The 25,191-nt window shown below is 49.0% G+C and overlaps 1 protein-coding gene, 1 long non-coding RNA gene and 1 pseudogene across 4 annotated transcripts; 1 reads left to right on the top strand and 2 right to left on the bottom strand.

The window, feature by feature from the left end:
• Positions 1-9: 9 nt before the first annotated feature.
• Positions 10-9,179, top strand: ZNF668 (zinc finger protein 668). Of its 3 annotated transcripts, none has more exons than XM_036118954.2 (3): positions 10-96; positions 6,513-7,187; positions 7,749-9,179. In XM_036118954.2, the coding sequence occupies exons 2-3, from the start codon at positions 6,535-6,537 to the stop codon at positions 8,959-8,961; spliced, it is 1,866 nt and encodes a 621-aa protein (XP_035974847.1). In that variant the 5' UTR covers positions 10-96; positions 6,513-6,534; the 3' UTR covers positions 8,962-9,179. The 3 variants fall into 3 exon arrangements, with proteins under 3 accessions (XP_035974847.1, XP_035974845.1, XP_035974846.1); XM_036118952.2 differs by lacking the exon at positions 10-96 and adding an exon at positions 117-562; XM_036118953.2 differs by lacking the exon at positions 10-96 and adding an exon at positions 117-562 and having other exon boundaries at positions 6,518-7,187.
• Positions 9,180-19,831: 10,652 nt separating this feature from the next.
• On the bottom strand, positions 19,832-20,870 carry LOC118552509 (10 kDa heat shock protein, mitochondrial pseudogene; annotated as a pseudogene).
• On the bottom strand, positions 19,832-21,136 carry LOC144382230 (uncharacterized). The gene is made up of 2 exons (XR_013448746.1): positions 21,014-21,136; positions 19,832-20,115 (listed from the first exon to the last, which is right to left on the bottom strand). It is a non-coding gene; the product is annotated as an uncharacterized LOC144382230 (long non-coding RNA).
• Between the last annotated feature and the right edge of the window lie 4,055 nt (positions 21,137-25,191).

The following is a 25,191-nucleotide window of genomic DNA, read 5'->3' on the forward strand; positions in this document are numbered from 1 at the left end:
CTTAGCCACACTTCCGGCAAGAGCTGCGAAAATTGTTCCGATGCATATTGGTTGAAAGCAGAAGAGGAAAAAATGCGTTCTGCTGCTCTGGCCTCGGTACTTTAGCGACACTTTTCGTGGAGCTCCCTGAAAACCTTCCCAAGACAGATGGAGGGAGTTTCATTCACTCCTTGCTACTGAGGGAAATGTGGTGGAATATAAGCGGATTTGGGTACTACAAAGCTTGCCATGGCCCTTCTGTCCTCCCGCCTTCTTCTTGGTGACCTGGCCCCAAGCTAGCAATAGCCCGGTGTATACCGTAAACCTGTCTGGCGTCCCCTGTCATTAGCACCCACAGAGAACCCTTGCAAGATGTTTCTCCGCCACCTTCGCCTGCAGTGCTCGGGTCAACTTTGCCTTCCTCCGGGGCGGGAAAAGCTCCCGCCCACTTCCGCTTGCCGGCCCCGCCTTCCCCCCCTCCCCCCGCTGGGTCCTAGCGCCTGCCCCTCCCTGGCAGTGTCCCGGGCTCCGTCGGCGAGAGCAGCTGCCGCTGACGCCACGGAGCCAACCCAAGTTCGTTAAGGTAGGAAATGCCGGCGGGAAGCCGCGGGGACCCCTGGGCCGCCCCAGCGCGGACGCAGTCCGAGAGGCCTCAGTTTCCCTGTGGGTGCAGAGGGCGGATGGAGTTGGCCTGGCGCGAGCAGCGCGGGCGGGGCGGGAGGAGTGCGGCCCCGGGAGGGCGCCGGCGGGCTCCGGCCCAGCGGGTCCTAGAACCCGCCGGCTGTCCCCGCGGGCCGGCTGCTGCGGACTCCTAGGCTCGGCCGGCGCGGCTGCCCGCCTCGCACGGTGCGGGCCTTGGGGGTCCTAGAGCCCGCCACGTTGCGGGCTTTTGTCCCAGGCGCGCGGCCCGCCTAACAAGGTCCCCGGCGCCGGCGGCACCCCTCCCCGGCCGAGGTGCTAGTCGCCCCTCCCGCGGTCCTAGAGAACGCCATCTTGCAGGCCTTTGTCCAGCGTCCGGCCCTTGGCCCATTCATTTGTTCATTCTCTCATTCTTCGTTCACTCCTTCTTGACTCGTTCTCCGAGGCCACGTTTTCCTAGCCTTCCGAGACGAGTCAGCCCAGGGCTCTGCCCTGCGGGGCTGTCTGGTGGGGGCGCCGACGTGTAGATAGTTGCTGGGAGCTGGAGGCGCAGGGTTTCTGCAGCTCTAGGCCCCTTCTCAGTGCGTCTCTTAGGCCCTAAAGCCCTTCAAACTCCCACGTACCTCAGAGATCCCATTTTACTGATGAGAAAACTGAGGCTCAGAGCGCCGTGGCGTCCTTACCTCTACTGCCTATTAAGCATTCTTGAGGGCACTGAGGAAGGGGGTGTTTGAAGGATGCAAAAGAGTTTTTCCCATGGGAGAAGGCAAGCAAGGGCTCCCGAGGCAGAGAGAACTGCAAGTGGAGATGCATTTAGGTGAGAAAGTTTGAGAATTGAGGCTGGGGCTTAGTTTGCTGTTGGGAGGGGGACACTGCCGCTGGAGCTGAGGCTGAAAAAGTAGGTGAGGATTAGGTTGTGAACTGACCAGCTTGGAGGCCTAGGAGATGATTAGCCCTCACTTCTGCACAGTTTACAGTTCCCCATTCACCATCTCACCAGGTCTCATGGCCGGTGAGGCCTTATTGATGTCTACTTGTGTACACATGGGGAGACCAAGGTGCAGAGGGGATGAAAAGTAATTCCTTTTTTACCTCATCCCAGCTCGCAGGGTCCTAGCCTAAGCTGTCTGGGAATGAAATCAATGCATCTCTGGCATTTACAGCCTGTTCAGGCCGCAGGCCTGCCTCTCCCTCCTAAGCCAGTAGTGAAGCAAAGACAAGCCTCCCTCACCAGAGCAACGAACCCACTGTGGGATACTGGGTGATATTTGGACCTTGTGAACTTGGAAAGGCAGAGAAATTCAATTAATAAATAGTTGTTTACAGATATTCTCACAAACCCCTACTGTGGAGGAGGCAGAGGCAATAGACCTGGGTTTGAGTTCTGTCTCAGAGGTTGATTCATTCACTTTGTTTTGGGGCATCAGCCATAGTTCTAGGTGTAGAGGATACAAAAAAAAAAATGAAGGTTCCTGGCTCTTTGCCAGCCTAGACCCTGGTGCTGGAGACAGAGAATTAATAATCCAGCCATAAAATGTGTAAATGCACCAAAGCAACAATCAGGACAGAAAGCAGAAGTTTGAGAGCCAGACCACCTGACTTTGAATATTGGTTGTGGCCACGACTTCATGTCTGTGTGCCTCAGTATCCTTGTCTGTAAAGTGGCAGAAATAATACTGTTTAACTTAGTCTGTTCAGGCTATGCATAACAACAACAACAACAACAACAAAACCCCACACAGACTAAAGGGGCTTAAACAACAGAAATTGATTTCTCACAGTTCTGGAGGCTGGGAAGTCCAAGATCACGATGCTGGCCAATTCAGTTCCTGGTGAGGACTCTCTTCCTGGCCTGTAGATGTCCACCCTCTTGTTATATCCTCACATGGCCTTCTCCATGCATGCGCGCATTCAGTCCATAAGAAATTTCTAGGCAGTTGTGAGGCTTAGCTTGAGGAGTACCCACAAAATGCATAGAATGATACCTGGCCCGTGGTAAGCTTGCAGGGAATGTTATCCTAATGAGCGCCATATGGGAAACTAAAGAGGAGGGGATAGTGATTAGCAAGAATACAAACAGCATTAAGAAAGGTGGTCAGGAGGGGCGCCTGGGTGGCTCAGTTGGTTAAGCGACTGCCTTCGGCTCGGGTCATGATCCTGGGGTCCCAGGATCGAGTCCCACATCAGGCTCCCTGCCCAGCAGGGAGTCTGCTTCTCTCTCTGACCCTCCCCCCCTCATGCTCTCTCTCTCTCACATAAATAAATAAAATCTTAGAAAAAAAAAAAAGAAGAAGGAAAAGTGGTCAGGAAAGCCTTCTTTGAGGAGGTGACAGGGGGCTGAGGCCCAAATGAAATCAAAGAGATAGCTACACAATGATCCTTGGGGAACAGTGGTTCTGGCGGAGGGAGCCACTAGTACAAAGGCCCTGAGGTGGAAAGGAATTTCACTCTTTTTTTTTTTTTTTTTTAAGATTTTATCATTTATTTGACAGAGAGAGAGAGGGAAAGCACAAGCAGGTGGTGGGGCAAAGGGAGAAGCAGGCTTCCCGGTGAGCAGGGAGCCGGATGCGGGGCTCGATCCCAGGACCCCGGGATCATGACCTGAGCCGAAGGCAGATGCTTAACCAATTGAGCCACCCAGGCGCGCCATAGCTCTTTTTGGAAAAGAAAGGGAGCCTGTGTGGGTGGAGCCTCGTAAGACCACAAAGAGGAGTGGGAGGTGAGGTAGCCTTCCACATGGAAAAGATACAGGTCTTTGTCCTAGGAGCAGTGGAAAATCTCCTGATTTGGCTCATAAACCTGAAGTAAATACAGACTGGTAGAGAAAGAACCCAGCCCAGGGGCCTGAAGACTTGGATTTGAGTCTGGCCTCTTGACTAGCTTGGTGTCCTTATACAAGTGTTTTCCCTTGGGGGTGGGAGGCGGGCTGAATCTCCATATCTGAAGAGAGGCCTAGTAAAAATGGCTCTCTCCTAGAAGCTTTGTGAAGACCTAAGGATGTGTCTTTGGTTCTTAAGTGTTAAGTGTTGGCTGTCATGACCCCAAGAGCGTGTTTAAAGTACAGATTTCTGAGTCCAACCCCATACTCTCTGGATGATTATTCTCACGCAGGGGGTTCACAGACCTGACTTGGAGAAACATCAGTCTAGGGAGTGGTGGGTGGAAGAGTCCTTGGTAAACAATGAAGTGAGGACCTAATGGTGGGATTTTAGATAGGGGCCTGGCCTACATGGTCCCCTGCTTTTCATGGAGCTGGGCCCCTGCTGCGACCAACCTGGTGCTTCCCTACCTTTTCCCCCAAGGAAGTGCTTTAGGAGGAGAGATGTACACCTCCAGCTATCTGATTTCTGGTTCACAGATAGGAACACTGAAGCCCAGAGCTTAGAACCCAGGGGTCAAGCCTTCTGAGAGGGAAACAGAAACATAAAGGGTGCTGGGTTCTGGTCTCAAGGCAGTTCCACAGGGATGAGAGAACATGAAGATGTGGCCTGAACTCTGAACTCTGCCGGCCCAGGCAGCAGACAAGTCTGGGGGGCCCAGACAGCTGATAAAGATCCCAGTAACTCAAGGCAAGTTAAACACCTGGATTCAAGTCCCAGCTGTGAGTCTAGCTTTGTGACCATGGGCTAGTCACTAAACCTCTTGGAACCTCAGTTCATTTGTTTGTAAAATGAAGACAAGAATCTCTATCTCAGGAAGCTGTGAGAGAAATAAGGTAGCACGCTCAGCAAAGTGTCTGGCTCTAAGAAGACTCTCAATAATTGAGGGCAGTTATTCATATAACTCAACCAACACTGTGAAGTAAGTACTATTATTACCTCCATTTTTCAGATGAGAAAATCGAGGTACCATGGCATGAAGTAAATGGCACAGGGTCACAGCTAGGAAATGAGTGAGGCAAGATTGGAAGCCAGGCAGTTTGGCTTCAGAAATGGGACACTTAACCACAGTGCTACATTGTTTCTCTGGGCTTCAGTTTCCTTCTCTGTAGAAAAGGAATCTATATAATAGAACTCTTCTGGTGCTGTTGATGTGAAGTTTGAGTTAATACATGTAAAGAGCTTAGGATACTGCCTTTTATTAACAAGGGCTCAGTAAATAGGAGCTATCATTTTTATTAAAGGGAAACTTTATCAGTCAGACTTTCCAGAGATGGTCTGGAAAGGAGGTAGTGACTGCCTCATCCAGAGATAGGGAAGGATCCACTGGGATTTCTAGGGGGAATTCAAGCCACGGGGAAGGTTAGGCCTCATGCCCTTTAACTCACCTTCCAGCCCCAGCACTTAGTGGGAAAAGTGTGTGTGTGTGTGTGTGGGGGGGACAAACTGAGGTTAGAACAAAGTTGTGTGGGATTGGGGCCAAAAACCAGAGGGGAGATGCAGGAAGAGCATCCTGGGGAAGTGGGGCTCAAAGGAAGGATTGGTGGGATTTGTAACAGCCAGGAGGGACCTGGGAGCTTGCATGGTGTGATGGAAGTCATGGAAAGTTATTGAGCAGGGGACAAAGTATGACATGATACTTTATGAAGAAGATTCTGACTGCCTATACACACAGCATATTATGTGTCTAGGGGCAGGGGACTGGGGCCTTACTCCGGGGTGCTGCCCTGTGGTCCCCAGGGATGTTAGGGGCCCCCTACTGTACAGGGCAGACACATTAGGGCCACTGGGCAGAAGGATACTGACTCTAAAGATGCAGCCCTTGCCACTTGCCCCAAGGGCGCCTGTGGGTCATAACTTGGAAGCCACCAGCCCCTGAGGTATACAGATGAGGAAACAGGCCTAGAAAGGAGTACTAGACTCAGGTCTCCTTCTTCCCAGCCTAGCTTCTGGACCCACCTGGCTCCCTCCCCTGCCTATAGCAGCATCCTTACCCCCTCCCACTGGCCGCCCCCAGCAGCTGCTGCTGAGTACTCCCTAAGTGGATCTGCCCATAATCCTCTTCTTTTCATCCCCTTGGGAGGATGAGCTGGTGTTAAGACTAATGCAGCCATTAATCCTATTTCCTCCCAGCCATGATCCCCAGGAGCAGCTGGGTGGAGGGTGTCCGGGCACTGAATGAGAAAGAAGGGGCCTAACTAGAGCGCGTGCCCCAGGAGGCCAGGCTAAATCAGACATATTGATTATGACTGAGACACTTCTAACTGCTAGCAATGGCTCAAGCTGCCTTGAGGGTAATGAGTTCCCCATTACCAGAGCTATGGGAACAGGAGCCCAACAGCAATTCCAGAGCAGAGGGTGGACCAGGATTCCTGCCTGGGGTGGAGTCCCTTCCAGCTGTGCAAGGCCAGAAGTCTGTGCAAACAGTTGCTGCCTCTGACTAAGCAGACGGGAAGGACAAAATACATACACTGGGGACCTATCGCTTCAGACAGACGGTGCCAATTACCAGTTAGCCCACTAATTCTGCCTTCTTCTGGACCTATCTCTGTCTTCCCTGGGCACTTGGCAACCTTCAGGCCAGACCCACATCCACATAGCCTCTGTGTCTGCAGCCCTGCATAGGACCCTGTGCCCTGGCACAAGGCCTTAGCCGCTGAGCTGAGGAAGGAAGATGGTGAGATGGATGGAACCTGGGCCTTCTGGGAATGCTACAGCATTTGGAGAAGCCCAGAGGCTGGGGAGAGAAGTACAGGTGGACATTCTGATGACGCCAACCTCCTCTCTTGGCCCCTCTGAGGTTACCTGGTCCAACTTCTTTCATCAATGAACAGACCAGAGAGGAAACTCGAGAGCAGAGTGTAAGAGCCAGGAATGTTTGGAAGGAAAGATATGGCCATGCCTGGTGAGAGAAATGCAGATAAGACAGAGCTCCCCTTTGAGGCCTTAGCAAGGAGAGGCCTTGGAGATCTGCAAAGGCATGCGGCTTGTGTCTTAACTTTGCTTCTTTCCTAGAGAAGTTCCGCCCATTGGAGCCATGGAGGTGGAGTCTGCCGAGGCCCGGCCCTCTGCCCCCGCCCCCGGCTACAAGCGCTCCGGCCGCCGCTACAAGTGCCTGTCCTGTACTAAGACATTTCCAAATGCGCCTAGGGCAGCGCGTCACGCTGCCACACATGGGCCTGTAGACTGCGCAGAGGAGGTGGCGGAAGCGAAGCTGAAGCCGGAGACAGAACCCAAAGCAGAGGATGCTGGCGGGGACAAGGTGTCAGGTGCATCGGCTAAGCCTCGGCCTTATGCATGCCCGCTGTGCCCCAAGGCCTACAAGACGGCACCCGAGCTGCGCAGTCACGGCCGCAGCCACACAGGCGAAAAGCCCTTCCCTTGCCCCGAGTGTGGCCGCCGCTTCATGCAGCCCGTGTGCCTGCGCGTGCACCTGGCCTCGCACGCTGGCGAGCTGCCCTTCCGCTGCGCTCACTGCCCCAAGGCCTACGGCGCGCTCTCCAAGCTCAAGATTCACCAGCGTGGTCACACGGGCGAGCGGCCCTACGCTTGCGCCGACTGCGGCAAGAGCTTCGCCGACCCTTCGGTGTTCCGCAAACACCGGCGCACGCACGCGGGCCTGCGGCCGTACGGCTGCGAGCGCTGCGGCAAGGCCTACGCGGAGCTCAAGGACCTGCGCAACCACGAGCGGTGAGGGCGCTGTGCTGTGGCTGATCCGGGCTGGGAAGAGCTTCGGGAAGCCGGCCAATGGGGCGGAGGTGGGGCAAGGCTGCCCTGTGACTAATGGGAACAGGGGTTGAGTCGCAAAGAGTGAAAAGAGCCAATGGAAGATGAGGGGGGCGGGGCTGTAGGGAGAGCCGAGCAAACGAACGCGAGAAGCGGGTACCCCTGCTGGGGCGGGGGCGGGGCCGGGGGCAGGGCCGACTGCGTTGGAAGCCCGCCCTGGAGGATTCCGCTGGGATCTAATTGGCCTGGGTCCCTGGACAGCTGGAAAGGGGGCAGGGCCGGAAGTCGTGCCACCCAGAGGATCTCTGGTTGGAGGCCCGTAGGTGGGAGTGGAGCCTGGCCTTTGGTGTGCAGAGAGGGGATCTTATCTGGGATCTAGACACCCAGTCTGAAGGTTTCTTACTCCGGGGTGCTGCCCTGTGGTCCCCAGGGATGTTAGGGGCCCCCTACTGTACAGGGCAGACAGGCAGCAGGGGTCAGGTGATAGGCCTGCCACCTTCATGTCTGGTCCTCCGTCCTCCACAGGTCCCACACCGGTGAGCGCCCCTTCCTCTGCTCAGAGTGCGGCAAGAGCTTCTCCCGCTCATCCTCGCTCACGTGCCACCAGCGCATCCATGCGGCTCAGAAGCCCTATCGCTGTCCAGCCTGTGGCAAGGGCTTCACGCAGCTCAGCTCCTACCAGAGCCATGAGCGCACCCACTCCGGCGAGAAGCCCTTCCTGTGCCCGCGTTGCGGCCGCATGTTCTCCGACCCCTCGAGCTTCCGGCGCCACCAGCGGGCGCACGAGGGCGTGAAGCCTTACCGCTGCGAGAAGTGCGGCAAAGACTTTCGGCAGCCGGCAGACCTGGCCATGCACCGGCGGGTGCACACGGGTGACCGGCCGTTCAAGTGCCTGCAGTGTGACAAGACGTTTGTGGCGTCTTGGGACCTCAAGCGCCATGCGTTGGTGCACTCGGGCCAGCGGCCCTTCCGCTGTGAGGAGTGTGGGCGAGCCTTCGCCGAGCGAGCCAGTCTCACTAAGCACAGCCGGGTGCACTCAGGCGAGCGCCCCTTCCACTGTAACGCCTGCGGGAAGTCCTTCGTGGTGTCATCAAGCCTGAGGAAGCATGAGCGGACCCATCGGAGTAGCGAGGCCGCAGGGGCGCCCCCACAGCAGGAGCTGGTAGTGGGGCTGGCACTGCCAGTCAGCGTGGCAGGCGAGGGCTCCACGGCCCCGGCAGCAGGTGCAGGGCTAGGGGACCCCCCAGCAGGGCTGCTGGGGCTGCCCCCGGAATCAGGTGGTGTGATGGCCACCCAGTGGCAAGTGGTGGGCATGACGGTGGAACATGTGGAGTGCCAAGATGCTGGGGTTGGGGAGGCTCCTGGTCCCTTGGGGGGAGCAGGCGAGGTGGGGGGCGAGGAGGTTGATGAGAAGCCGCCGCAGTTTGTGTGCCGGGAGTGCAAGGAGACGTTCTCCACGCTGACGTTGCTGCGACGGCATGAGCGCTCACACCCAGAGCTCCGGCCCTTTCCCTGCACCCAGTGCGGCAAGAGCTTCTCTGACCGGGCAGGGCTGCGCAAACACAGCCGCACCCATAGCTCTGTGCGCCCCTACACCTGCCCCCACTGCCCCAAGGCCTTCTTGAGTGCCAGCGACCTGCGCAAGCACGAGCGCACCCACCCTGTGCCCATCGGGACCCCCACGCCCCTCGAGCCCCTTGTGGCTTTGCTAGGAATGCCTGAAGAGGGGCCCGCGTGAGGCCCATCGCCCCCTCCACCTCACTCCCAAGAGCCCAGACCTCACAGGGTGTCTCCTGAACCTCTCTGCCCCAGCTCACTCTTTAGACTCCAGATCCCTGCCCCCGCAGGCAGCTAGCTCTCCTTGCCAACAAAGAGCTGGGGACAATGGAGGCGGGCAGCAGCTGTTGAGAGACACGTGTGGTTCTGAGTAACACTCATTAAAGCATTTCACTTTGACACTGGGCTGTCTTCTGTTTTTTGGTTGGGGGAAAGGGAGTGGGAGTTTGGGGATCGGGTAAGGTTCAGTGGAGACCCCTAGATTGACAGATTAGAAACTAGAAGGGTCTTTGGCTGCATTGTTTCCCAATGTATATTTTCAGAATGTCTTGACAAAGGGTTCCCTGGTCAAGGGAGTACAGGACGTTCCCTGTGCTCTTCTTGGGGTTTGTTGGTGATCAAAAGTGTATTAAAGTCATTGAGAAGTCCAACAATGAACAAATCTATTTATCTTTGTTTAGGCCATAGTTATTTCATCATGGAAACCTTTTATTGAGTAGTTCTATCCTTTTACAGAAAATACACTGAGGTCCAAAATTAGAATATTTCCTGCATACTGCAATAACAAACTAGAAAACCCACTTGAGGAACAAAGGAGTTCCATTCATAGTAACAACAAAACCCATAAACTATGAAGGAATAAACCTCACAAGAAACATGCAAAACATATATGAAGAAAATGGTATCATCCTAAAGGTTATAAACCCTAACTTTTGGAGTTATTAGGTTATAAACCCTAACTGAATGGAGACATACCATGTACCTGAATGGGAAGACATTAAAAATGTTGATTCTTCCTAGTTTAATCCTTAGAGTCATTGTCATCCAAAAAGGTTTTTTGTTGTTTTTTTAAAGATTGTTTGTTTGTTTGTTTGTTTTAGAGAGGGCATGCGTGAGTGGGGAGGGGGCAGAGCGGCAGAGAGAGAGGAGAGAATCTCCAGCCGACTCCACACTGAGCATGAAGACCGACTTGGGGCTCGATCCCTGAGATTGTGACCGGAGCCTAAATCAAGAGTTGAAGGCTTAACAGACTAAGCCACCCAGGCACCCCCAAAAAGGTTTTTAACAGAACTTAAAAGCCCAAAATTCTATGTAATACATATTTGAGGTGATGTATCTGACATACTAGATAAATAGCAACGCACTGAAGTTAAAACAGGTTATTACTGGCACAAGAATCCATTAGCCAATGGGGTGGGGGAGAAAGGTTTAGAAACTGCCCTATTTCTGGGAATTTAGTTTACGATATATGTGATTATTTAAATCAGTGGAGAAAGATAGGCTGTTAAATTATAGTCATATCCATATTCTGGAAGGCTACACAACTTTTTAAAGAAAAAAAAAGAAGGCCCATGTTTAATGTGAATTGGTATAACCTTTTGGGAAGATGATTTGATCATGTTTATTAAAAAGTTAAATGCATATACCCTATAACTTGGCAAGCACACGTCAAAGAATTACACCACAGGGTTCTTTTTCCACTTCCATGTTCTATCGGCAAAATTGAAGATAAGAATGTTCAGTGCAGGGGCGCCTGGGTGGCTCAGCCGTTAAGCGTCTGCCTTCGGCTCAGGTCATGATCCCAGGGTCCTGGGATCAAGCCCCGCATTGGGCTCCCTGCTCTGTGGGAAGCCTGTTTCTCCCTCTCCCACTCCCCCTGCTTGTGTTCCCTCTCTCGCTGTCTCTCTCTGTCAAATAAATAAAATCTTTTAAAAAAAAGAAAAGAATGTTCAGTGCAGCAAAATTTGTGATAACCAGGAATACCCTAAATGTCCATTAGCAAAGGACTAATTAAATAAGGCTAGCCGCTGTAAAATATATTCTGCAGCTATTTTTTTAAAAAATGAGGCTTAGGGGCGCCTGGGTGGCTCAGTCGTTAAGCATCTGCCTTCAGCTCAGGTCATGGTCCCAGGGTCCTGGGATCGAGCCCCACATCGGGCTCCATGCTCCGCAGGAAGCCTGCTTCTCCCTCTCTCACTCCCACTGCTTGTGTTCCCTCTCTCACTGTGTCTCTCTCTGTCAAATAAATAAATAAAATCTTTAAAAAAAAATAAAAATAAAAATAAAAAAATAAAAAATGAGGCTTATTAACCCATGTTGTTGAAAGATATCCCAAAAATATGTCAAGTGAAAAAAATAAAGTGCAAAGCAGTGTAATTAGTATACTCCCATCTGGGCTTAATTACACCTTAGTACTCAAATTCCTATAGAATATTCTTAGAAGGACACTCAAGAACTGATTTTGGATTATAAAATCCAGCCACTAGGGCCTTCCTGATTTATAAGCCAAAATGAAGCCAAAGGTCAGAGTGAACCAGATCCTCCTTTCCATGCTCTTATCTCTAGACTTGCTCTTACCAACTCCAGCCCAAGTTGGCAGCCTCAGGAAGTGACCAGTGGGCAGCCCCTTTCCAGGCCCACAGGCCAGTCATAGGGGACTTAGCAGCTGGCAGGTGTCAGGACTGTGAACCCCAGTAGCTCCAGGAACAGAAGTATCAAGTATTCCCTTGACATCAGGGACCTCACTCACAGTTGTCGTGCCTGGTCCTCAGACATTAGCTTTAGAAAGCGTTATTCCTGCTCTCCATCTCGGGACAAGGGGGCCACATGGCAACAGCAGGGAGCAGGGTGTCGTGGCTGCAGGAAGAGACACCAGTTTGGCCAAGGACATTCACTGCCCAAAGCAGGACAAGCACTGACCCCAGGCTTTCTGCCTGTCCAGGCTGGAACCAAAGACTGACAGGGTCCAGGAAAGAAACAGATGGACTGGGGTATTGGAAACAGGGGGATTTTGGTTACTAACAACTTGCTTTGTGACCTTGAGCAAGATCCATATACCCTAATTAATCAACAGATACCCATGGGTATCTATCTACAATGAAGGATGAAGTGGGTCCCATGGATGTTTAGAAGGAATCCACAGCCTCTGTTCCCTTTCTGAGACCAGACAGCGCACCCATGCCTTGGTCCCCCTTCTCTGCTACTCCAGGCATCCTTTACCCCAGTTCCCGCTCCTTAAGGACTCAGACGGTCTGACTTTTCTAAAAAATTATTTTAACAGCTTTATTAAGAGAATACTTACATGCCATAAAATTAATCCGTTTAAAATATCCAATTCAGTGGTTTTTAGTATATTCACAGGATTATCGAGCAATCTAATTTTAGAATAGTTTCACCCGCTTGAAAGAAACTCCACACCCATTAGCTGTCACTCCCTATTGTCCCCAACCCCATTTCCTTTCCCTCAGCCCTGGTCAATCACTAATCTACTTTCTACCTTTCTGGAGTTGCCTCTTGTGGACAATTCGTGCAAACAGAATCATACAATATGTGGTCTTTGTAACTGGCCTCTTTCACTTCCCACGATGTTCTCAAGGTTCAGCCACGCTGTAGCACGTGTCAGTACTCATTCCTCTTCACTGCTGAATAATATTCCATTGTACAGAGATACATGTTTTTCACTTATTTTTTATTCATTTATTTTTTTGAGAGAGAGAGAGGGAAGGGCAGAGAGGGAGAGAGAGAACCTTAAGCAGGCTCCACACCCAGTGCAAGAGCCCAATGAGGGGCTTGATCTCACAACCCTGAGATCATGACCTGAACCAAAGTCAAGAGTCCCACGCTTAACCAACTGAGCCATCCAGGCACCCCATGGAGATACGTGTTCTAATCCATTCATCACTTGATGCACATTTGGGTTTCCATTGTTTGTCTACTGTGAACAATGCTGCTATGAACATTCATGTACAAGTTTTTATGTGGACATGTTTTTCTTTTTCTTTCTTTCTTTCTTTCTTTCTTTCTTTCTTTCTTTCTTTCTTTCTTTCTTTCTTTCTTGTCAGAGAGAGAGAGTGCACACAAGCAGTGGGAGAAGCAGGCTCTCCGCTGAACAGGGAGCCCAATGCAGGACTCGATCCCAGGACCCTGGGATCATGACAGGAGCTGAAGCTCAGAAGCTTAACCGACTGAGCCACCCAGGTATCCCTGGACATGGACATGTGTTTCAATTCTCTCGTTTGAAGAACTGTCAGAATGTTTTCTAAAGTGGCTGCACCATTTTACATTCCCACCAACAGGGTATGACTGTTCTAATTTCTTCATACCTTTACCAACAGCTGCTATTATCTGTCTTTTTATTATAGCCATCCTAGTGGCTGTGAATTTGTGGTTGTGATTTGCATTCCCTTGATGGAAACCGATGTTGAACATCTTGTGTGCTTATTGGCCATTTGTACATCATCTTTGGATAAATGTCTATTCAAGTTCTTTACCCATTTTTTAATTGGACTATTTGACTTTTTGCTGTGGAGTGGCAAAAGTGTTTCTGTATTCTACATAGAAGTTTCCTATGATTTGCAAAAATTCTCTCTCATTGTGTGGATTGTCCTTGTACTTTCTGGGTGCCCTTTGAAGCGCTAAAGTTTTCAATTTTGAGGATATCTCATTTATCTATTTTTTTCTTTAGTTGCTTGTGCTTTGTGAGCCATACATAAGAAACCATTTCCTAATCTAAGTTCATGAAGATTTGTGCCTGTTTTTATCTAAGAATGTTAGAAACATAAAGTTTACAACCTAGTTATAAACTTATAAGCTTAAAATTTAGAAAACTTTTGGGGCACCTGGGTGGCTGAGTCAGTTAAGTGTCCAACTCTTGATTTTGGCTCAGGTCATGATCTCAGGGTCCTGGGATGGAGCTCCACAACTGGCTCCGCACTCAGCAGGGCGTCTGCTTGAGGATTCTCTCGCTCTCCCTCTGCCCCTCCCCCCCAACCCAATGTGCTCTCTCTCTCTCTCTAAAAATAAATAAATCCTTTTTAAAAATTTATAAAAATTTTTTGTAAACTATAAACATTTTGGGGCGCCTGGGTGGCTCAGTTGGTTAAGCAACTGCCTTCGGCTCAGGTCATGATCCTGGAGTCCTGGGATCGAGTCCCGCATCGGGCTCCCTGCTCAGCGGGGAGTCTGCTTCTCCCTCTGACCCTCCCCCTCTCATGCTCTCTCTCTATCTCATTCTCTCTCTCAAATAAATAAAATCTTAAAAAAAAAAAACTATAAACGTTTTATAGCTAAAAGCTCTTATATTTGGATCTTGGATCCATTTTGAGCTAACCTTTGTATGTGTTTGAGAGAGGGGTCCGATTTCATTTTTTTTTTTTAATTTTTTAAGGATTTTATTTATTTATTTGACAGAGAGAGACATAGCAAGAGAGGGAACACAAGCAGGGGGAGTGGGAGAGGGAGAAGCAGGCTTCCCACGGAGCAGGGAGCCCGATGCAGGGCTCAATCCCAGGACTCTGGGATCATGACCTGAGCTGAAGGCAGACGCTTAATGACTGAGCCACCCAGGCGCCCCCGATTTCATTCTTTTGCACATGCATATCCCATTATCCCAGCACTATTAGTTAAAAAGAATGTTCTTTCTCCATTGAATTCTCTTGATACCCTTGTTGAAAATAAACTAACTGTAAACATCGTTTATCTCTGGAATCTCAATTGTATTCCATGAAGATATACATAGCTATCTATCTATCTGTCTATCTATCATCTATCTCTACTTTCTTTATGCTAGTACCACACTATTTTGCTTATTGTAGCTTTGTAGTAAGTTTTATCAAGACCTGTGATTCCTCCAACTTATTCCTCTATTTCAAGTTTTTCTGGATTCTTTGCATTTCCATATGAATTTTAGGATCTGCTTGCCAATTTTTGTGAAAAATAAAAAGAAGCTAGGATTTTGATGGGGATTGCATTGAATCTGTAGATCAATTTGAGAAGTATTGCCATCTTAACAATATTAAATCTTCTGACCCATGAATTTGGGATTTAAAAAATCTATTTAGGGATGCCTGGGTCAGCCGGTTAAGTATCTGTCTTCAGCTCAGGTCATGATCTCAGGGTCCTGGGATCGAGCCCTGGGTCCAGCTCCCTGCTCAGTGGGGAGTGTGCTTCTCCCTCTCCCTCTGTCCCTACACCATACCCCACTCGTGCTCTCTCTCTCTCAAATAAATAAATAAAATCTTTTAAAAATATGCAGAATTACATTAATTGAAGTATGCCTGGCTGGCTCAGTTGGAAGAGCATTCAGCTCTTGATCTCAGGGTCATGAGTTTGAGACCCACAGTGGGTGTAGAGGTTACTTAAAAAAAAAAATTTTTTTTTTAAATTACATTAATTGATTTTGGATGTTAAACCAACCTTGCATTCCTGAGAAAAATCCCACTTGGTAATGCTGTATAATAATTTTTATTTATTTATTTTTAAAGATTTTATTTATTTATTTGACAGAGAGAGAGAGACAGCGAGAGAGGGAACACAAGCAGGGGGAGTGGGAGAGGGAGAAGCAGGCTTCCCGCCGAGCAGGGAGCTGGATGTGGGGCTCGATCCCAGGACCTTGGGACCATGACCTGAGCCAAAGGCAGACGCTTAATGACTGAGCCACCCAGGCGCCCCTAATAATTTTTATATATTGCTAGATTTGGTTTGTTAGTATTTTGTTGAGGATTTTTTAAGAAATACACTTGTAGTTTTCTTTTCTTGTGATGTCTTTGTCCAGTTTTATTATCTGGATAATGTCCGGTCTAACTTCTGGCCTTCACTTTTCTCCCGCCCTAACTTCCTTTACCTCCCTGGCTCTCTACCAGGACCGTCCCAGGTAGTGAGTACATCCTGGGAATGCCAAATCATAGGCCCTGCTGCTGCAGCAGCAGCTGGTATCCCTCATCAGTCTGTACTATAGACCACAGTCATCACTCCCTACCCAGCCAAATGGCTGGGATAAATTACGGGCTTCTCACAGGAGAATGCTCCAGGACCAGGGTTGAGGATGAGATAGGGGAAGGCAGCAAACTTTGTAGGCAGGGCAGTGATTCTGGATTCAACCAAGATTTGGAGGCCAGTTCTCCATTATCTACACATAGTCCCCTCTCAACAGAAATCCCTCCACCTGGAGCCTGCCTTCCTTTCAGTCCCTAGCCCTGCTCTGACCTCATCTACCTACTCCTACTCAGCAAGCTCCAGCAAACAAATTTGTTTGTTTCTTCCCAGGCTTGGGGCCTTTGCACTTGCTCCTCCCTGGGGATGGAACACACTGCCCCAGATTTGCCCATCCATGATGCTCTTTCTCTTCATTCAAGTCTCAGCTCCAGTCATACTGTATTAGGTTTCTATTCCTGCATATTAAATAACCACAAACTTAGCATCTTAAAAACAAAACCCATTTTTTAAGATTTATTTATTTATTTGAGAGAGAGAGAGAGAGCATGCACCAACAGGGGGCAGAGGGAGAAATAGACTCCCCACTGAGGACGATCCCAGCACCGAGATCATGACCTGAGCTAAAATCAAGAGTCGGATGCTTAACCTACTGAGCCACCCAGGCGCCCCACTCATTTCTTATTTCATAGTTCTATAAGTCAGAAGTCCAGGCTGACTCAGCTGGGTCCTCTACTTAGGGTCTCACAAAACTGAAGTCAAGGTCTTGGCCAGTCTGGGTTCTTATCTGGAGGCTCTCGCATAGAGTCCACTTTCAGACTTACCCAGGTTATTAACAGAATTCAGTCCCATTTGGCTGTAGAACTCAGGTCCCTGTTTTCTTTCCTGGCTGTCAGTCAGAGGTTGATCTCAGCTTCTAAAGGCCATCTACATTCCTTGGCTGGGATCCCTTCAAAACTGGCAATGGCACATCAAATCCTCCTCTTTCAAATTTCTCTGACTTCTGTCTTCCTCTTCTGTTGCTAGCTGGAGAAGCTTCTCTGCTTTCAGAGTTCATGTAATCACATTGGGTCCACCTGAATAATTCAGGATACTCTCCCTATCTTAAGGTCAACCAATTAGTAAACTTAATTACATGTGCAAAGTCCCTTTTGTCATGTAAGGTAACATATTCATAGAGATTAGGGCATGGAATCTTTGGGGGCCATTATTCTCCTTACTATAGTTCACCCTCTAGCCCTCAAAGATTTGTCTGTTCCACAAGCAAAATACATTCACTTCCTCCCAAAGTCCCTAAAAGTCTCATCCCATTACAGCATCAAGTCAGAGTCCAAAAAAATCTCATACAAATCTTATCAAGTCCAAAGTCCTAAATCTCATTATCTAAAAGTAGATGCAGATGAGGCTCTGGGTATAATCCTTCCTAGAGCACAATTCCTACCATCTGTGGACCTATGAAACTAAACGAGTCATGTACTCCCAACGTGCAATGGTGGGACGTGCATAGGATAATAGTTATAGACATTCTGGTTCAAAATGGGGAGAAATGGAAGGTAAAAAGGAGTCACTGATCCAAAGCAATTCCAAAATCCAGCTGAGCAAATTCCCTTAGGTTTCCAGTTCTAGAAGGAATCCTCCAGGGCTCTGTTCTGCCCTGAGCTCTCAGGTCTGTCCTTTGGATTAGTCACCTTCTCTAAGAAGCCATTCCTGACTACCTGTTAGCACACCCATCTCCAACCGCTTGACATTTTTTGTCATACATGTCATGGTTTTGGAATATCTTAGTTATTTCTTTACTTGTCCTTTCCACTAAAATAAAAACTCCACGAAAGGCAGAGACCTTGTCTGTATTTTCACCTCTATTTCTCCAGCACTTTCCATAATATCAGGTACATAACTCTTGCTCAGTATTTTATGAATATATGAAGAATGACTTAAATGTGGAATGGGGCGGTATGGTAGGCTAAACAATGGCCCCCTAACCATGTCCACATCCTAATCCCTGGAACCTGAGAATGTTGCCTTAGATGACAAAAGGGACTTTGCAGATGTAATTAGGAATTGTAAAATGGGAGATTATCCTGCAGTATCTGGATGGGCTCAAAGTAATCAGAAGCATCCTTATAAGAGGGAGACAGGAAGGGCGCCTGGGTGGCTCAGTTGGTTAAGCGACTGCCTTCGGCTCAGGTCATGATCCTGGAGTCCCGGGATCGAGTCCCACATCGGGCTCCCTGCTCAGCAGGGAGTCTGCTTCTCCCTCTGACCCTCCTCCCTCTCGTGCTCTCTCTCATTCTCTCTCTCGCAAATAAATAAAATGAATAAAATCTTTAAAAAAAAAAAAGAGGGAGACAGGAAGGTCAGAATCAGAGCAGAAGGTGATGTGACAATGGAAGCTGAGCATGGAAAATGTTCTTTGAAGTGGAGGATGAGGCCACTAGTCAAGGATGCAGGCATCCAACAGAAGCTGAAAAAGGCAAGCAAACAGTTCCTCCAGATGGAGTCAGCCCTGCCAACTCCTTGACTTTAGCCCAGTGAAACTAATATTGGATTTCTGATCTCCGGAGCTGTAAAAGCATAAATGCGTGTTGTTTTAAGCCACTACATTTGTAGTACTTTGTAACAAGAGTAATAGGAAATTAATACAATTGGGATGGGTTAACATGGGTAGTGTGTGGCTGTGACTGCTGATGGTCCCCCAATATTCATCCTTCCAAGGTTAGCTTGTTTCCTGGGAATAGTTCCCCAGGTCCCCTAGAACTTTTATCCAGACAAAAAGCTTGCCCAGGGTGAAGATTGTATTTCTTGGCCATGTGACTACATTCTGGTCAATAGGATTACAGCAGAAATTCTCAGTGCAACTTCTGCAATTTAGGGTAAAGGACAAGCCATCCCCTTCACTTTTCTGCTTCACAAGGGCTAAACTGTGGAAGTGGTGATGGACCATCTTAGACCATGTGGGTGAGGGCAATATCCCAGGGATGGAACGGGAACAAGATAAATAAAAGAATTTATTATTGGGGTGCCTGGGTGGCTCAGTTGGTTAAGCGTCTGCCTTTGGCTCAGGTCATGATCCCAGAGTCCTGGGATCGAGCCCCACATTGGGCTCCTTGCTAAGCTGGGAGTCTGCTTCTCCTTCTCCCTCTGCCCGCCACTCCCCCTGCTTGTGCTCTCTCTCTGTCAAATAAATAAAACCTTTAAAAATTATTATTATTATTTTTATTATTATTCATTGGTCCTGATGACTTCATGCAAAGACCCACCATACTAATTTGGACTTTTATCTAAGAGAGAAATAAACTCCTACCTTGTGTAAGCCATGGTTAGTTTGGGTCTCTGTTTCATGCAGATGTACCCATAGGCAAAAATACAGAATTTCCACTTATTATCCATTATGTTGGGGCTTCTTGGAAGGGCAGACATCCATGCAATTAAGGCAAGTTTGGGTTTTATTGTTTTTCCTTTTGGACAAGTCCCTTGTAATGGTGCCATTGTGGTCTTAGGACATATGTGAGATTGGCATTTACTTGGCACCAAGTTGATGCTAGAAGGTCTGGGGCCCCATCCCCCAGATGTTTTTCTAGTTCACATAAGCAGCTACCACAAGTTGCCAAGAACCAGCAAGAATCAAGAAGGCTCACTGGACCTGAGGGTAAATATCTCTAAACAAGGGGCAAGCCTCAGACCTTAGAGAGCCACTGCAGCTCATTTTGGTATTTGTCTTGATGATAGGAAAGGAGAACTACGCGGCGCCTGGGTGGCTCAGTTGGTTAGGCTTCTGCCTTCAGCTCAGGTCATGATCTCAGGGTCCTGGAATCAAGCCCTGCATCAGGCTCTCTGCTGGGTGGGGAATCTGCTTCTCCCTCACACTCTCCCTCTGTGCTCTCTCTCTCTCAAATAAATAATTAAATCTTTAAAAAAAAATAGGAAGGGAGAACTGAATAGAGAATCTCTGCAACATGGAGGGAGCTTTTATCAGTCAGCTAGGATCAAATTATGCTGCAGTAACAACCATCCCAAAATTTCAGTGGCTCACAACAAATGTGTTTTTCTTTTCTTTTTTTTTTATTTGCTAATGTTTATATCAGTACACTAAAACTAAATTTTAGAGACACTGGATATCATTAGTTTGGATACCATTAGTTTATTATAAAAGAGAGAAATGAAAATTATTTACATGATGAAAGATTTCACAACTTCACTGGAATGGGCAGCTTCACTTTGTGCCATTTTAATAATGATTTCAGGGGCGCCTGGGTGGCTCAGTCGGTTAAGCAGCTGCCTTCAGCTCAGGTCATGATCTCAGGGTCCTGGGATCGAGCCCCACATCGGGCTCCCTGCTCAGCGGGGAGTCTGCTTCTCCCTCTCCCTCTGCTGCTCCCCCTGCTTGTGCTCTCTGTCTCTCTCTCTCTGTCAAATAAATAAATAAAATCTTTTAAAAAAAAATAATGATTTCAGTCCACATACTTTCCAAGAATGTCACCATCTCTAAGTAAGAAATAATCCTTGTCATCTAGAACTACTTTGGTGCCTCCATATTCTGGGAGAAGAATTTTATCTCCAACTTTCACACTAACTGGTTGAATCTCTCCACCCTTTCCTTTAGAGCCCAATACAACAGCTACTACTGTTGCTTGCAACACTTTTCCTTGAGATTTTTCTGGAAGCATAATACCTCCTTTGGTTACAGTTTCAGCTGCACTCCTTTCAACTAAAACTCGGTCAAAGAGGGGAAGAAACTTTCTAAACGCCTGCCCTGCCATGACTCGACACCGCAGTTTGTACTCTGCTCTGGAGCTGCCGCCCCAAATGTGTTTTTCTCACTCATATTCCATGTCCTCTGTTGGGGGAGGTCACCGAGAGGATATGACTGCCAGTTGACCTGTGAGCAGCACCCCCATAATCAAAGGTTCCTCATACCCCTTCTGTGTCCTTGGAATATACTTGCCTTCCCTGTGCCCAGAGACTGCCCCAAGAATGCAGCTTTGAGAGAGCACCGTGTTGTTGAGACCATCTGGATGGTATACATGACTGAACCCAGTTAAGGCCTCTATATAAAACATTTTTTTAAGGCTCCACGCCCAGTGTGGGGCTTGAACTCATGGCCGTGAGATCAAGAGTCACATGCTCTACTGACTGAGCCAGCCAGGCACCCAAGGCCTCTATATAAATTTTTAAGATTTGGTGGGAGCTGAAAAAAAAAAAAAAAAAAGATTTGGTGGGAGGTGCAGAGATCTACTCCTCTGGTGGCTGCCCAAGACAAGCCTTGCATGTAAGTCCCCTTGCTTCTTAACCCCGCCATGTACCGATCTGCAGTGGTCTGCCTCTTTGTTCAATCTCTCCGTGCTCTCTGTGCACAGGGGCTGGTTTCAGATTTCACTTGGGAAGCTCCTGAGGATGTTATGAACCAACATCCTCCATGGGACAGCTGTTGCTCTGTTCTACATCATCTTCATTCCAGAATCTAGTCTGAAGGAACAGCTTCAATCTGGAATTTTCAATCTCAAGACAAAGAAGAGAAGAAAGGTGTCAGGCCCCATGATGGTTCTTAAAGCTTCCTCTTGGAAGTAGTACATGTTACTCCTACTCGAGTTCCATGGCCTAATGCAAGCCACATACCCAAAGCTGATGTCAGTGGAGTAGGGATATATGATCTTTTCATATGGTGGGGCCCCACAGAGAGGGTTAATGAATGAGGGTTTTTGAAAGATTGTGAAATCCTCTTAGTCTGCCTTCTTTGTCACAAATACGGCCTTTGTGTTTCTTCTACATCAAAATAAACACATATCCTTCCCCAGGGAGACCACCCAAATGACCCATCTAATCATGGCATCAGGGCTCTGTAGCTCAGGGGTTAGAGCACTGGTCTCGTAATCATGGCATCAGGCTCAAGTCCAGGACCACTAATAGTCTCTATATCAGGTCCAGAGGTGGCTTCTCTTGAGCCAGAGACCTATGAACCAAAATGATCACCATCATCACCATCATCACAAGTTACCTCCCCACACACATCCAACATATGAAGTGGAACAGGGACAGGATAATAGCAGTAAACACTCCCATTTAGAAGGAAGAATGGGAGACACACAGCACTTACTGGTCCATAGTAATTGCAACATCCTGCTGAGCAGATGTGGCAAAGGCCCCCCACCTTTACCTGGGAGTGGGATTAGTTCCCTAGTTCCCGTAGAGTAGCTCATCCTTTCCCATTTATTCTCCCTGGCCACATTTAAGAAAACATTGGAGGTTATGCCCTTCTGAGGCAAAGCAGCTTTCCGTCTCCTTTATGCCCATAGAAATTTGGGAACCCTCAAGGTCTTGAACATTCATGGTCTTTTAAAAATCCAACCTAGTGGCTTTTTGTGTGGAGGGAAAGCAGCTTCTTATCTATTTGATTCCAGTCAGTTCTATGGGCTAACTGCCAAACCCACAATTCTCTTCGGACATGCCTCTCTCTTTAGACTTAATTGTAAGCAAATGGAACCTACTAACTCCTTTGGGAATTGTACTCTTAATCTCGCTTTTCTGAATCACCTTGACTAACTGAAAGGCTTTACTGGGAACCACTCTGACCAATTCAGAAGTTTCTACAAAAGGCATGAGAGCCATACATTTGATAAGACCCTTGCCACAAAGATTAATTTCACTCAAACTTTTCAGCTTAAGGGCCTTGTCAACTGTATCTTTCACTGGTTAAAAATGTAGATCACCTTCCTGGAGTTTCTATAATCTCTTCCATTTCTTTTTTTTTTTTTAAGATTTTATTTATTTATTTGACAGAGAGAGACACAGCGAGAGAGGGAACACAAGCAGGGGGAGCGGGAGAGGGAGAAGCAGGCTTCCCGCGGAGCAGGGAGCCCGATGCGGGGCTCGATCCCAGGACCCTGGGATCATGACCTGAGCTGAAGGCAGACCTGAGCCACCCACGCGCCCATCTCTTCCATTTCTGCTTAAAAACTGGCCAATTATTTTCGGGGTCATCTCTTTCTTACAGTAACTTGTCAAATGCACCCCCAAAGCAATCAAGTCATGCTACTAATATTCTTTCTCAAATTCTTTTTTCCCTAAAGCCCCAAGCTCATTTGGACATTATGTATATTCTTACTTATTTCCAGCCTACCATTTAACCAAATGCTTCTCCACTGCCTAACACACATCATCATCTTTCCAACTTCCGCTAATGGTCCTCATCAGCCGCTGCCTAGCTCCAGAGCCAATGGCACATAATTCAGGTTCATTTTTAATGTGGTAGCACCCACTTCTGGGTACTGGTTCTGTGACAGTTGGTTTAGACTTATTCTGATGTGGCAACAACTATTCTCCAAATATCAGCGGTTTGCAGCAAGTGGGAAAAGAAAAGGCAAGCTGCCAGGCTACTTACTGACACTTAAATATCTGAAAGTGATACTTTACATTTCTACTCGCATCCCATTGGCCAAAGCAAGACATATAGCCAAGCCTACTATAGGTGGGGCACGAATGGATATAATCCCATAGTGAGTGATCCAGTAGAAAGGACAGTATATATTTGGAACAATAATACAGTCTATCACAGGGCTGTGATATCACGAGAAATGTCAATCACTGAGCCCGTCCACTCCTCCTTTATACACACTCCGCGGCAGTGTTTTGTACCATGTAAACTTCACATACATCGTGGTCAAGGGTAAAGTCTTGACTCGAGCTAGACAATTTATAGGCTGGTCAAAGTAGCCTGACCCAGACCAGTCAGGTTCTTTTTCCTGGCAATCTGAACCATAAAATATCGAGTGAATGAGGCAATAAGCGGGGAGAGCTACAGCTGAAAAGTTATGATGCAAGATGGATTTGGAAAAGCCACACCCAACCAAGACCCTGTTCCTGAAAGTTGGGCTGAGAGCAGCCAAGACAGGATTTCAGTGCAAAACCTGCCCTTAACTCCTCATTTAGGTCAGCTCCCCGCAGCGAAAGGGTATACACAGGGGAGCCTGTGAAATCTCCAGTGCATGGGTCCACCTGACTGCTAGGTCTGCCCCAAACTTTGCCACTCATCTGTTCAAAAACCTTCCATGTGTCCCCTAGCCCCCAGGAAAAGTTCAAACTACTGGGCCTGGCATCCAAAGCCTCACTTGGCCATCTAGTTACGTCTGTCAGGAGGTTCTGGACCACTTCCTGGGTGAGACAGACAGGTAAGCAGGCTTTTGGGGTGGCGCCGTCCAGCAAAGCCAATACAAGGTCACATACCGCACACAGACACCCAGGTGCGTAGATGTGACGCAGTCCCGGCATAGATCTGATCATCTCTATCAGATCCCAGTAGGTGCCAGTGGGTTGTGCAGTTTTCCTCTGAAGGCAGAAAGGTGAGGGGGTGGACAAAGGCGACCAATAGGGCAGAATTCCGCTGAAGATGCAGGCCGCAGGGGAAGAGATGGAGAATTAGGGAAGCCCGGAGGCCCGGTATCCAAACCAGTCTTCTAGTGGGGCAGGATCCGTCTGGCCCCGCAGTTTTCCCAGCGAGTGGACATCCAGGTTGTGTTTGCACACTGGTGAGAATGAGGAGCTCTTTCCTGAGGTATCTAGGGCTTCATCTGTACGCAGGACACATGAGCTCAGGCAGGACGAAGGCGCGGGTACCCTTCCAGACTCGTGCAGCTGCCAAGTTCAGCGGTTAGGGAGGGGGACCCAGCCACGCCTTCTCGGGTGATGTCCCTGACTCACCTACCCGGGTCAGACCCTCTCAAGCCCGTGCCCCCTCCGCCTCATTTAGAGGTTTGATCCTGCCCCGCCCTGTGATCCAATCACTTTTGGGTGCGACAGAGGACCCGCTGAGGCCCCTCCCATATCCGCGCAAGGCTAATTGTGGTTTAATGCCCAGGGCTCACTCCCCCAGGAGGTCCCTGGAAGTCCTACAGACCAATCCTGATGCTCCTTAGGAGCAACATTTGTTCCGCGGGCCAATCATTTTCCACTTGCAGCCAGGCCACGCCCCCTACGCGAGGGGCCGAGCAAAGGCTCGGACCTGGCGCAGGCGCCTTGCAACAGCCAACCCAGGGTCGCTCGAGGGCCACTGGGAGGCGCTGCAGGCGGGTGCCCAGGTGGAAGGAGGCAAGCAGGCAGGGGTCACTGGGGCCTAATCCCGCCCTCTGGCTCCTCCCCCAGGCCGGGTCCAGGGGCGGGGTCCGAGACTGCACCAAGGACATCACGTCCAGCCCTTCTATGACTCGCGGCACCCCAGCACCCGAAGCAAGCGGTACTGCGGCCAGATGGGCGGGGCAAGGGCAGCCTGGAGCAGCAGCAGGGGCCTGTGGCATCGAAAGAGGGATGGGACGCGGTGGCTGGAACCCGGCCCCCAGACCTTGTTTGGGGGTCAGGCGCCGCCCCACTCCAACCAGGCTTCGGAGCCAGGAGCTAGCCTACTCCTGAAACCAGGTGTCTGGGGACAGGTGCCATACCCAGCTCTGGAAACCAGGCTTCTGGACTCGGAACTCTTAGAAATTTAGAGCTG

The sequence above is a fragment of the Halichoerus grypus genome, chromosome 6 (assembly GCF_964656455.1).
Source record: "Halichoerus grypus chromosome 6, mHalGry1.hap1.1, whole genome shotgun sequence".
Classification (NCBI taxonomy): Eukaryota; Metazoa; Chordata; class Mammalia; order Carnivora; family Phocidae; genus Halichoerus; species Halichoerus grypus.